This window comes from Phyllostomus hastatus, unplaced genomic scaffold, assembly GCF_019186645.2.
Source record: "Phyllostomus hastatus isolate PE091 unplaced genomic scaffold, TTU_PhHast_1.1 phas_contig_90, whole genome shotgun sequence".
Classification (NCBI taxonomy): domain Eukaryota; kingdom Metazoa; phylum Chordata; class Mammalia; order Chiroptera; family Phyllostomidae; genus Phyllostomus; species Phyllostomus hastatus.
In genome coordinates this window covers 1,206,039-1,220,987 of record NW_025333984.1, presented here as the reverse complement: position 1 = coordinate 1,220,987, position 14,949 = coordinate 1,206,039, and the positions used below count along the sequence as shown (strand labels likewise).

At 37.6% G+C, this 14,949-nt stretch overlaps 1 protein-coding gene across 1 annotated transcript in view; it reads right to left on the bottom strand.

The window, feature by feature from the left end:
- The window catches only part of GPC3 (glypican 3), a 430,866-nt gene that overhangs the window by 143,938 nt on the left and 271,979 nt on the right, over nucleotides 1–14,949 (bottom strand). The window contains exon 4 of the mRNA XM_045852238.1: nucleotides 27–160. Coding sequence (XP_045708194.1) covers nucleotides 27–160 — 134 coding nt within the window. The remainder of the gene's footprint in view (nucleotides 1–26; nucleotides 161–14,949) is intronic.

Below are 14,949 nucleotides of genomic sequence, written 5' to 3'. Positions count from 1 at the left end.
AAAATAGAGAAAAAAAAAACTCTCACCTTCTTCGACTGGATAAGGTTTCTTCATGTTCTACATGAGCAACTTTTAATACCTTCTTGTCAATAAACAGATCCTCAGGATAATAAGCAGATCTATATTGGCGTTGTTGAGAATGGGCACATAACTTGCCAATCTGGAAAAAGAAATGCAATATAATTATATGATACTTTCAAAGATATGATAGTAGAAACAAATTCTGAAATGTGCTTCCATTTCTTCTCCAATTTCTTTTTCAACAGCATAATGAAGCTGTTACTGGAGTCCAAAAAGGTGACATGCTTTTAACAGAAAGGACCATGTGTGGAAAAGAAGGCTAAACACCATGGGTGGCGGCACTCTGAGCACAGCATATTCAGAAATACCCTTAGATAAAACATGCTTTTTTTCTACAGTGAAATGCATATTTGAAAGGACCCTCTACACAGGACTTATGTCATTGATATCTTTTAATGGCACTTGGTATTTACACGTATAAAGAAGTTCACAAGTGGGCATTGCAAAATTTAGGAAGAACCAGTGCAGAAAATGAGGAGGTGTAGGTAGATGTTTAGAGTATTCTGTTAATAGAAGAGAAGCTTCCCATGCACAGAATGCTCTCCATTCTTATGAGCATTTTGTTATAAGACCTAAGCTAGGGTATTCTAAAAAAAATGTCAATGTAGTTGCTCACCTGGCTTTCCTAAAAATACCAGAGGGAAAGAAGGCAGCAAGTCCACCAATCAATAGCCAGTGTCATTAGCTATGAATAAACTAAATATGAGTTTATTGAATAAACTGAGGATTGAGAGCATTAAAGAATATACAAGGTCTGCCCAGAAAAAGTCTAGCCATTGTTAATACAACAAGAATGGTTTGCACGACATTGATGTAACCTGGCAGTCAAGGAGAGTGGACTGGAATGCACATATATGAACAATGATGACTTCACTGTACTAGTCAGTGGGGCGGGTAGACACCATTGAGTCAGCATGTGTATTGTGGGGCTCTTGCATTCAAAATGACTGAGCAAGTACAGCAACAAACCTGCATCAGATTTTGAATGAAACTTGAACATTCCTTCACGGTAACTATTTGGATGATTCAGAAGGCCACAGCTATGGGCATCTGCTGATTGGCAGCTCCATAACAACAATGTACCTGCTCATGCATGATCATGTCTTGTGCAGTTTTTTGGCAAAATATGAAATCACCCAGGTGATTCAGTCTCCCTACAGCCAAGATTTGGTGCCCTTTGACTTCTGGCTTTCCCCCAAACTAAAATCACCTTTGAAAAGGAAGAAATTTCATACCATCAATGGGATTTGGGAAAATATGATGGGGCAGCTGATGGTGATTAGGAGAAATGTATGAGGTCCCAAGGTGCTTACTCTGAAGGGGACTGAGGTATCATTGTCTTATGTGCAATGTTTCTTGTATCTTCAACAAATGTCACAGTTTTTCATACTACATGGCTGGATACCTTCTGCAGAGAACTCATGGGTACTTTAGAGAGCCTACCTTCTTTCCTCTCTTGCTCTTTCCCCTCCCTCTCTACCTAACTCCCTTTTTTTCTTCCTCCCTCCCTTTATCTATTCATTTGTTCATTCAAAAATACTTATTGGATGCCTCCCTCTAAAGCTTAACTCTTTTACATTTATACAGCACTGATAAAAAATGGCACCAGCTTTCTTATCTTAATTCTAAATGATTTGGTTAAATTATTTGTAGATTTCATATATTTTCACTTTCAGACAGAAGCCAAATTAAACTTCTATATGAAGAAGTATAAATACATATGTATAACCCATAAAAACAGACAATAGTTTGGTGATGGCCGGAGGGAAGGGGTTGTAAGGCCAAGGGGTCAGTGGGCAAAAGGTGGGGGGAGTGGGGATATCTGTAAAAGGGTAAACTATAAAAATAAAGTAAAAAATAAGTATAAATATTACCATATGTCTCCCCTGTGCCAGATACTATGCTGAACATTATCACTCCTATTCTATAGGTAAGGAAATTGAGGCTTGGGGAGGTTAAGTGACTTGCCTAAGGCAAATGGGCAGTGGATTCAATCTAACTTCGAACCCAGTTGTCAGACTTCAAAGCTTATATAATATCACCTCACTAAATGCTTGATTTGTAGTTCTTTACACTCTATATTTTTAATTGAGTTTCTTAGGGTGACATTCATTCACAAAATTCACAAAACCATACAGGTTTCAAGTGTATAACTCACCAAAACATCATCTGCTCACTGCACTGTGTGCCCATCGCCCCAAGCAAAGTTTCTTTCAGTCCCAATTTCCTCTTGTTTGCCCACCTCTGCCCAGTCCTCACCCACCTTTCCTTCTGGCTACTTCCATACCGGTGTCTGTGCCTCTGTGTTGTGTACATATGTTTTTTGGTTAATGGGGGGGATTTCCAGTCCTCAAAAACAGTCAATACAGCCCAGGTGAAGACATAGATTGTACACTTTAGGAAAAAATATGAGAAATACCTTGTGAAGACAGGGATTATACCTTTGTTATTTCTGTACCTCTGTAGAATTCAGACTGGATTTAGTATACTGTTAGCACTCAACAATGGTGAATTAACTGAAGTGAATGGAGGGAATCTCCTCATATCAGGACTAGCACACCATTCTACTGATAGGCAACCCCAGCTTTGGGATTTCTCAAGATGGTCACAATAATATTTGCTAAATTATTTATCTCTTTATAAAGGCATGAATGGCATTTAGTTTGCATAGCTTGGGAAAGTTTTCCATATATAAATAAATTATTGAATTAGAAAAAATCTAGAATCAATAGTAGATAACCTTCATTTATGAAAGACAATACCTAGAATCTAATATTCATACTAGCTATTCTCAATAGTCTATCTTAATGAGAATGAAACAAAAGTTGCAGACACTTTAAAATACAGTTGGTTCTTGTCCTGCCTGTGTGGCTCAGTTGGTTGGGAGTCATCCTGCAAACTGAAATATTGCTGGTTCCACACCTGGTCAGGACAGTTGCCTGGGTTATGGGTTCAGTCCTCAGTTGGGGTGCATGATCAATGTTTCTCTAATACATTGATGTTTCTCTTCCTCTTTATCTTTCACCCTTCCCCTCTCTCTAAAACAAAAAAAATACAGTTGACCCTTAAACAACACAAGTTTGAATTGTGTGGATCCACTTGTATGTGGATATGTGGCTTTTTTTTTCCAATACATACACACAGTACCATAGGTGTCTCTTCTAGTCTTTCATGATTTTCTTAATAAAATTTTCTCTAGCTTACTTCATTGTAAGAATACAATAAAATATCTAACATACAAAAATATGTGTTAACTGTCTGCTTATGTTATTGGTAAGACTTCTAGTCCACAGTAGACTATTAGTAATTTAGTTTTGGGGGAGTCAAAAGTTATACACAGATTTTCAACTGCACAAGAGGGAGTCATTGCCCCAACCCCCACATTGTTCAAGGGTAAACTGTATCCCATTTGGCTTTGGAATGTATGATACTAAATTTTTAAGATGTGCTCATGTAGTGCTATTTGACTTGGGCTAATATTAATTTCAAATGAGGAATCTGCATTCTTGGAATTTGCCCTAACTGGTAGCAGTCTGGTAGGGTGCTTTGAGGTAGGGCAGCAATTTTCAATCTTTGTCATCTCACCACACAGATAAACTATTATTAAAATTCCACACCACACCAAAAAATAGATTTTTTTGCCAATCCGACAAAAACTAGGTATAGTTTTGATTCATTCATAATAGACGGCTATTGTTGTATTGACTGTTGTCATTTTTTTTAATTTGACAGTCTAAGGGGAAAGAGGTTCATGCCCCTGAATAAACAGTCAGGTACTGCATGTTTTACAAATTCTTGTGGCGCACCGGTTGAAAACTGCTGGGCTAGAGGCCTGCCTGGTTGGACTGGGGAATTAAGTTCCAATTACTTCCAAAGCGCATAATGCAGATACAAATAACTTAGGGTAGACTGTGCATCAATAAATTATGTTCTTAGACATATACAGTTTTACTTCGTTAAACTGCAGAGGAAATGTTCATGGAATAAAACCTTGATTTTTGTTCCATAAATATATATTTATTATTCTGTGAACATACATCAGTGTGAGAGTCTATTCCACCATGATTGAAGTAGTCTTAGTCAGTGTATTCAGGAGCACATGACACATTCTCTTGAGCAACACCTGGTCCAAATCTGCACTGAAATCATAATCTTTCATTCATCTTTCACAGTAACTTGTCTACCTGCAACCTACAGCTGTGAAATCTCCCTTCCCATTGAATGCCTACCCTTACTATCAGTGAATACTATTTGGGCCTCAGCAAGACTTTAAAGTTTTGAACCCCTCCCAACCTATTGGAAAGGGGAGCAGCTGAGGCAGAAGTAGGAAGGTTAAGATGAAATGAGAATGTGGGCAGTCTGCAAGCTGCTTTTCTTTCCAAGTCACCCAATGTGGCATTATGGAGCTGACTTCCCAAGACTCTGTGTGGGGTAAGGGGCAAACAGTAGTGTCCTGCCAACACCCTACTCCCTCTTCTGAAATCTAAAATTCACCACATCTTATCAGACAAGCTGGATTTTCCTCCACAAATTCACGATGAAGCAAGTTTTTGGCATATACAAAGAATTTGTCAAATGTAGCACCCCCCCCTTTGGTCCTTTCTGCCCACATCTTTCACCTCCACACTGTGAGGTTTAGTGAATATTATGATCTTATTTTGAGATGTAGACATGAAAAGAAAACCCAATTTACAAAGAGATGCAGTGTTCACATTAAAGAGGCCCTTTCATCTTCACACTTGGGAAACATCAGCTTATGCTGGGAGCCCTGGGAGTTAATCTGCAATTGCACTTGCTGAAGACGCCAGCCTCCCAAGTGGCATTTTAGAAATCTGTGTTCTGTCCAAGACTTTCAGACTCTTAAATAAGAAGTGCAATCCAATTTCCTTTCACTGACTAATGTACCTAGTCAAGGATGCTGCTACCTTTAATTTACTTAGTTGAAGTGAATTTATTGAACAGGCGAGTGTCTCCTTCAATAGACCTGGAATATAAAACCTTTTTGTTTTCCATGAGCTGTGATTTCTAATGGTGCCTTTATTCATGGACCAGAACCTGTGGCAGGGAAAGCAAAAGCGCTGTGAAGTGTTATAAGATTGGAAACACAAGAAGGCAGGGCCTCTGACCACATTCAAGCCAGCAGATCATTCCAGTCACCTTAACACCATTCTTTTTAACCAGGCTTCAGAAGCACTGGCTTTGTACATACATGAGGGGAATACACTGCTGGAGCCCAACAAGGTATAGCAAAGAGCCCAATAGGCTGAACATCAAGACACCTGGCCTAAAACCCCATTCTACCTCTCACACATAACAGGATTTCGTTCCTTCCCTATGATACCTGATCTGTGCACATTGCAGTGTGTGCCTACCACCCAAAGTCAAATCACCTTTTGTTGCCATAGATTGGCCCCCTTTACCCTTTACTTCCCCTCACCCCTACCCTCTGGGTTTTGTTGACTCCACCTGCAAGTCTAGTTTCATACAAAAGAGGAAGACGTGATATTTGAAGTACATATTTTATTCTGGGCTCTTGGAAAAAAAAGGGGGAGGATTACTTTCCAAATAGAATGTGTTCCTGAAGATTTTGAAACCATGCAAAGCATTCACTTTGATGTATTTCAAACATGCAACCCATAATTGACATGTAAAGAAATGTATATACTCCATCAGTTAAAATTTAACTGTATTCTTTCTCAGGCTCCCATTTGCAGTTGATTCTGGAGCTCTCAGGTAAGAAAAAAAAAAACAACCTCAGACTTCATTTTGCCCTCTGGATGGCTGAGCAGAGAAAGAGAGTCTACAGTACATTGTAAGCTTCCCAATATTACCAATACTTCACATTTGTGACGTAACAACTACATTGATTCTCCATTCTTTCCAGCAAGTCCTACAACAATCCTGAGGCCTACAGAACAGGTATTATTAGCCCCAATGTGGAGATAAGGAAATGGAGGCTCACAAAGGTTAAGGAACTTAAGTGAAGCCACAGTGCTACTAAATGGCTAAGCTGGAACCTGAACCCGGATCTGACTTCAATGCATACCTTTCTGTTTTTTATTCTCCTACCCCCTTGCTGGATTTCTTTGAAAAAATTATTTATTTATTTATTATCTATTTTTTTTTTAGAGAGAGTGGAGAACGGTGGGAGAGAAACATCAATGTGTGGTTGCCTCTAAGTGCTCCCCCTATTGGGGACCTTGCCCGCAACCCAGGCATGTGCCTTGACTGGAAATTGAACCAGCGACCCTTTTGTTTGCAGGCCAGCACTTGATCCACTGAGCCACACCAGCCAGCAGTCCATGCTGGATTTCTGTCAAGAGGATAGATACTGAGCCTTCCCAGTATTGGCTGTGGCCAAGCTCTGCAGTCAAGTAGATACCTCATCCATAATTGGAGTAGAGTAATAATTAGGCAGAATTTAGAATTATACTTCAAAGAAGAGCTAGTTATTACAGATAGACAGAAAACTGACATCCAGTTTTAACATGAAGTACAGGCAGTATTTCCAATGGAGTGATTTAAATGTAACCTGGCAGGTAAGAGTGAGTTAAGCATACATATTAAAGCACTGGATGTCAAGTTCTGTGGGAGAGGTGGCTCTCCAAGGTCTACCTTATTGCCTGCAGGATGACGCCAGATGATAGCTCCTGAAATCAGATTCTTGTATCAACTACAAAATCTGTAATTCCTACAATCAAACCCAGGTCTAATCTGATATATGGACTGAGTATATGCTTTATAGTTTCCTCCCAAATGGTCATTCCAGGTTAATCCTATGGCTACAAAAATACCTTTAAGCCTTTAGCTATTATAGCCTAAAAGATTTGAAAATAGGGGTGGGAGGGTGTTACTGAATTAAAGTGTACCTCTGACTCTCTCCCTCCCTAAATGAGCCCTAATAGATTTATTTTGCTTGTGATTTAAAAATCAAATGAATGAAAACCTTTACATTTTCTTTCTCAAGAAATATATAAAAGGGGTATGTGTGCATGTGTGTGTGTGTGTGTTTTAATTTACATGGCCCATATGCCTGCCTTACCTGAGAGTCATGAAAGGATCAAATAAAATAATTGATCAAAGTGTAATGTCTCCTATATCCATAATACAAGAAGGAGGTGGAGGGTGAGGAGAAGCAGAGGCAGAAAGGGAAACATTCCCATTAGTGAGTCTGTGACACCAGAAGAGCCACGCACACATCATACTGCCCTTGAAAATGTGACAGCTTTTGAGAGTGAAGATGGCTTTCCTACTGAATTGTACTCCGTGATCAGCACAACCGCTTCCCTCTTAAGAGCTGCACTCGAGGACACCAAGACTTGAGAACCTCTAGAGGGCCTTCTCAGTTCTATTAATTATATAACTTTCCTGCTAGAAAGCAGCTGATTACTGTTGCCCCAAAGGGGTGCTTTTCTGAGAACTGTTGCTACATAATTTGTATAAATTTAGTATTTAATCATTGATAGACTCATTAGGGCCCTGAAGAATTAAAAATAAAACTTTCTCTAAGGTTATGCAATTTAAATATCAATTCTGATCCTGGGATCTGGAGGACTATAGCCCATGGCGTTTGTTTTCGGTATAGGAGTGTGGTGGAATGGGATGGGGTGGGAACTCCGAAGGTCTCCAGTTGAAATGAAATCATGAACTTCATTCTGTTGAATTTTCTATTATACTGTTGTTCGATTTCATTTAATTAAATCTTAAAAGTTTTAAAACAAAATATATATTGAATGATGTAATATATAAGGAAAACTTTTTAATAGTAGTAACCATGACCATTTAACAATTCTACAGGTGTAATAAAAATGCTAATATATGTTAATGTTTAGTCTGTGGTTAATGTTTTGTCTCGTTAATTTCCCCAGGGCTTTTATTACTGATTTAAATCTGCCACAGTACTCAACTGTTTGCATTGCTTCCACAAACTACATGGAAGTAGCTCAAATGAATACTGATTAACAAAAAGGAACAAACATTTGGCTGGGCAAACCATTCTTATATGCTCGTAATCATTACATACATTTTCTTAAAATGAGATGGGCATGGCAGGTGTTTTTCATTCATTTTTTTTCCTACGGAAAATATGTATATGAGATTAAATTACTTTATAATCCTGTACTGCAGGAAGCACATCATCACTAATTAGCTATTGATTGACCTGGATATAGAGCACAGAGGATAATTAACAGACCTGGTGACAATGTAAGTGCCCCCCCCCCCACAGATGTTTCTGACTTACCTGACCATTACAATGAAAATTCACTAGTAATCTGTAATGTATTATGAATCAAGATATTTTAAGAAATTAGGTGTCATTATTTAAACATTCCATTTAAGCCGGCTGTTTAAATAAATTGCAATCCAAAAAACAGAACTTACATCCCACAGATTGGTCTGCTGTTAAGTTGCACTATAGCACTGTAATATGGTCAGAGGACCACAGAAATGTGGAGTCAGGAGACTTGTTTCAGTCCCAGCTCATCCTCTTACCACTTCAATAACTCAAGTCATTTAATTTCCTTCAAACTCAGCTTTCTCATCTGCACAATGGAGATAACACAGCTTACCTTACCTGAGAGTAGTGAGAGGATCAAATGAAATAATAAATGACAGTGTAATGTCTCCCATGTCCACAGAGAGAAATCTGACTCATTCATTAAGTGAGGACTGCATACTTTCTACAGCCCTCTTTCTGTGTTAGAATCTTGGCTTAGCTTGGCAGGGATGTAACTGGCTCTAAGTAATATCTGGAGGAATTCTTTAACTGGAGACTTTTGGAAGACAGAAAATGGGTTTAATGAGACCGGGCCCCCACTCTGAAAGGGAACCACACTAAGTTTGCCCATGTTGTTTGTGCATCACGCAGCCCAATCTGTTTTGCTTTGGGATACCCAAAATATCCTCTTCTGTTCTTCAGGACTCCGATTTCTGATAGATGGTACGTGATCTTTGCTGGTTACCCTGTTTCTCCAATCTGCATCCTCGTGTTTGTGGGCAAGAATGTTACAGGGATAGGAAACAGGTTTTAAATATCCCTTTGTAGAAGATACTTCCATTTTACTCATTTATATCTATAACAAATGTATTCTCTGCTGAAAATACAATCCTGCACATGTGCTTAACATTTATTCAACACCAATCCCTTGCCGGCACCAAGAGCTCAGGGCATTATTGCTTAATCATATGTGACCAATATTGTAGGAGTTAAAAAGAGAACCTCACGTAGTCAATACACTCAATATTGAATTCAAATACTGCTTCTCCAAATGTACTCCCCCGCTTTTATGCCCTGTCACAGTGAAGAGGTGTTTTCACCTACTCAGTTTGTCAAGCCAGGAGAAACAAGGCACTTCTGGTAATTTCTCCCTCTTCCTGACTACCTTATGTCCAGTGACTTAGTCCTTTTTTCTCATAAACAACTTTTAAACCTGTGTACTTTTTTCTATCTTCCGGTCTAGGATTCCAACTAATTCTCTCTTAGAGCAGTGTTTCTCAAATTTTAAAGTATATACAAATCATCTGGGAATCTTAGTCATGTAGAGTCATGTACAATAGGTCTGGGGTGACGTCTGAGATGAGCAGCAAGGTCCTAGTATAGTGGATGTCAAGTGTGGCCCCCAAACAAGCAGCATATGTTACCTGGGAACTTGTTATGAATGTAGATTTTAAGGGCTCACCATAGACTTACTGAATCAGAAACCCTGTGAGAGGGGTCTGGCTGTGCGTTTTAATAAGCTCCCCAGGGGATTCTGATGGTTGCTCAAGGTGAAAAACCATGCCACATTGACCATCCTAACATCCTCCTAATTGGTCTCCTAAGCTCCAGGTTTGACCTCCTCCAATTCATTCTTTATAACAGCATTTCTCTGAGACTTTCTCAGGAGGTCCTAGAGATCAAACCCATGTTCATAATAATACTAAGACTTCATTTGTCTCTTTCACTGTATTTTTCTTTTATTTTTATTGTGCTCCTTTTACTCTTATTTCCTCACAAATATATAGAGAAAATTTCCAGAGGGTACATTATGTGTAATGATGTCATTGCTCTCAAATATGTATTAGTGTATTCCAGAATTTTCTAAGATAGCTAGTTTAGGGTGAAGATATATGCATTTTTAAGAGGTTAATTGTGTCTCAGTATATAGTGTTGTTATTGGTTGCTTAGATTTTGCCTACTATAATCTTTATAACTGGATTATTATTTGTTATTGTGAAATCCAGAAGTTTTATGTCTGTGTGAAAATATAAGAAGTAAATACACTTTGTAGTGTCATTTGCAACAGTATTTAAAATATCTTTGAAAATCTAAGTTTAAATTTAACTATACATTTTATTATTATAGATTTTATATTTTATTATATAATACAATAAAAATAATTTACAACATATTTTTCGATATTTAAGGATGGATAGTTGGCTTTAAAAATAGAAATTATAAGACTTACTTAATCAACCCATATCTGCAATGCCTACATCTGAAAATGCTAAAAAGGTATGAAGCTCACTCATCAGAGTTTTCTGACTCAGAGAAAGAAGGGACCTCCATAGTAGATTAAAACTGTAATTAAGAAACAAAAATTTAACAAAAGCTATCATTCCTTTGGCCTTATAGACACTAATAACTTACTGTGTTTGAGGCAATAGAACATTTTAGAGTTAGTGGTAGCAGTGTCAGCTAGGTTGCACAGTCATCTTGATATTGGTCATTCAGAGTTTAGAGAAAAAGAAATTGAATGCTCAAAAGTACATATTATAGGCTCTCTAAAAATAAAAATTATTAGTTTTTTCAGAATATACATGGAAAGGCCACTGAAACATAGTGTAGGGCAAAGCTATGGCACCTGGAAAAGTACACACAGTAGTGGAGAAACTAATAAACACTGTTGAGTTGACACTGCTGAATGTACACAGTATGGAAGTGAGGAGAGGAAGTCATACCACATTCCAAAGACATTAACTCAATGAATTAAAGATTTAGCTGCAAACATGAGGATGAAGTTCAAATCTTCTCAGCAGAAGTGTGGCTTTGCCTTTCAAATGGACAAATCTACAGACATAAGCTGCATTTGCTCTTTTGTCATATTCAGAACAAACTAATCATTTAAGAATATCGATGAGAGCTTGGGGGGAAATTAGTAGTGCCAACATATTCAGTGTTCCGTAAGGTTGTTGAAATTAATGGTTTATCCTCAAACAAATATGAGCACATTCACACTGATAGTGCAAAAGTTATGGCAGGTAAAATTGGTGGCACGTTAGCATGAGTCAAGATAATGGTACCAAACTCTAATAGCAGTCACTGTCATTTTGAATGCTAAACACTCTCAGTTTTCTTAAAACATCCAGTTTCACTTAAGAAAGGAAAAGCCCATGTGTGGTTATGAGATGAACTAAACACTTTTTCCAGGAGACAGTTTTACTTGAAAAACTAACAAACTAATGTTATTCAAACTTGAGTATTTGTCAGGCATTTTTTGGGAAAAGAACAAAGTGAGACTGTTACTTCAAGGAAAACAACTGACAGTGTTTGTAGACAATGATAAAACTTGTACTATCAGAGTTTCTAGTTCCACATGTAAGGACCTTAGAAGTTGCCACTCCATCCTAATAAGAAATAAGCAGCTAAACAGACTGAAAAATCAACTCTTCTTGGATTCATAAGAAAAGGGAGGACAGAGGGTAAACCACTGTCACCAAGATTGGACAGACAGACTGGCAAATATAGGGAGTTGGGTTCACAAGAGCAGAGATTCAGGAGCGAAAACAGCATTTGAACCTAGGGGTGATGTAGGAAAACCAAAACTGTAATTCACAAATTGCTGGAGGCTCAGTTCATACCACACTGAGAGGTAAGATCTCCAGGGGAGGGTCCCATAATAAGAGGACACCACAATATTATGAAATCAACATTCAGCTTCACCAGATTCCCATAGTAAATATCAAAGAAAAATTTCCTAAGGCTTCCAGCATGGGGCAGATAAAAGGAACCAATTTTAAACATACCAGAACATTCTGTTCTCAGCAAAGTCTGCCCCCAGGAGAAACTAGTTAACTAAAGCCTAGTCTGCTGGGGTATTATCAGAGCCTAATTTATCTGGGGAAGCAAAATACCAGACTTTGGCCCATTCTAAACATCCTGACCCACCTAAGGTGGGCTAAAAAAAAAAAACAACTTAGAAATACTTGTGAAGTTCACACTCCAGAGGCCAAGGCTCATTAAAATGATGAGGCCTGCCCTGGCTGGTGTTGGTCAGTGGAATGAGTGCTGGCTTGTGAACCTAAAGGTCACTGGTTCGATTCCCAGTCAGGGCATATGCCTGAGTGGCAGGCCAGGTCCCCAGTTGGGGGTGTGCAAGAGGCAACTGATCCATGTTTCTTTCACACATCAATGTTTCTCTCCCTCTCTTTCTCCCTCCCTTTCCCTCTCTCTAGAAATAAATAAATAAAATCTTTAAAAGACTCAACAAGAAAAAAACAATCCAATTAAAAAATGAGCCAAAGACCTTAACAGATTCCTCTCAAATGAGGGTATACAGATGGCATATGAAGAAGTCCTCTGCATCATATGTCATCAAGAAAATGCAAATTAAAACAACAGCAATATACCACTACACACCTGTTAGAATGGCCTTACAATTCTTTTGGCCATTAGAATGCCCCAAATCTGGAACACTGACGCCACCATATGCTGAAGAGAATGAGGAGCAATAGGAACTCTCATACATTGCTGGCAGGAATGTAATATGGTACAGCTACTTGGGAAGACAGTTTGGTAGTATCTTATATAACAAAACATACTCTTTTTAAAAGAGATTTTATTTATTTATTTTTAAATAGAAGGAAAGGGAGGGAGAAACAGAGGGAGAGAAACATCAATGTGTGGTTGCCTCTTGTGTGCCCCATGCTGGGGACCTGGCCTACAATCCAGGCGTGTGCCCTGAGTGGGAATCAAACAAGCAACCCTTTGCTTCACAGGCCCATGCTCAATCCACTGAGCCACACCAGCTAGGGCTAAACATACTCTTCCCATGCGATCCAGCAATTGTGTTCCTTGGCATTTTCCCGAAGGAGGTGAAAACTTATGTCCACAAAAAAACCTGCTCATGAATGTTTATAGCAACTTTATTCATAACTTTCAAAGCTTGGAAGCAATGAAGATATCCTTTAGTAGGTGAGTGGATAAATGAACTGTGGTACATCAGACACTGGAATACTAGTCAATGCTTAAAAGAAATGAGCTATCAAGCCATGAAACACATGAAGGAAACTTAAATGCATATTACTAAGAGTAAGAAGCCAACCTGAAAAAAACCTACAACTGTATGATTGTAATTATATGACATTCTGGAAAATCTAAAACTATGAAAATAATAAATAAAAAGTCAGTGGTTGCCATGGGTGGGTGTGGGGGAAGAGATGAATAGGCAGAATATAGAGGATTTTTAGGGCAGTGAAAATACTCTATATGATATTACAATGTTAGATATATGCCATTATACTTTTGTACAGTATAGTATTCTGTATAGAATGTACAACACCAAGAGTGAACCATAAGATAAACTATGGACTTTGGGACTTCGGGTGATTAAGTGTTGATGTAGGTGCACCCTAGAAAAACAAAACAAAAAAAGAAAGAAAGCAAGAAAACCACTCTAGTGAGGGATGTTGATAATGGGGTAGGCTATATATGTGTGGGGGCAAGGGATCTAAGGGGAATCTCTGTATCTTCCTCTCAATTCTGTTGTAAACCTAAAATTGCTCTAAGAAAATGCAGTTTTTAAAAATAAATTAGTTTTTCTCATTATAAAGCAAAAGTCAGAATTTGGGAAAACATATCTTCCATTATGAGCTTGACAGCTTCCCAATACTTAAAGGCTTTTCTGATGAGAATGTGGTGGAATTGATGTAGAGTAAGTCATCACTAACATTATCAATAGGTTCTGACACTTTAAGGGAAATAACGTATAAGTAAACAAATTTTACCACAGGCTAATTGATATAAGAGTTAAGTTCCTATAGCATCTTATGGACATTATAATGAAATTACATTTGAACAAAACAACTTTATTCAAGGACCTGCTGTATATGATACTTTGATATTGTATAATGAAGTGCTGTTAACCTCTAGCAGATCAGCATAACTCAGTGAGCCAATATTTTCAAATGACTGATGCAGCATGACACAAAATCACACAATGGCTGAAGATCTATTTAAAGTGCAAGAAACAATGACACTGAAAATAAAAAGTTAATTGATATGGTTTCATATTCCACATTGTGGCTAACCTTTAAGAAACTATCAGTTGTCAAAATTTTTGTGTAGTGTCAGAGAAAATTAGCCTTAATTATCAAAAAGGATATTAAAACACTTTCTTTTTCCAACTGTCTATTTGTGTGAGGTTGAATTTTCATCACTTTAATCAGATTGAATGCAGAAGAATATATGAAAATCCAGCTGTGTACTATTAAGTCAGTAATTAAAGAGATTTGTAAAAATGTAAAACAATATTACTCATCCCACTAAAGTATTTTAGTTTTGGAAAAAATATCGATTTTTTTAGAAAAAAAGACATGTGAATGTGTGATGACATTATCATCATTAACATTAATTTAAAATGAAATGGTAAATAGTTTTTTAACTCTTCAGTCTTATTTTGAGTCTCTATTACAATAGGAATAGATACAATTTACATAAATGAGTCTATTCAGGGGGAAGCTCTACAATTTTTAAGAGTATAAAAGAGTCCCAATACCAAAATTTGGGCTCTATACTAACACACAGAAAAATCTGAAAGTAATAATTTATAAGTAAATTATAAATAAATTTAATTATTATAACAGACTAAATCATAGTTATGACTAATA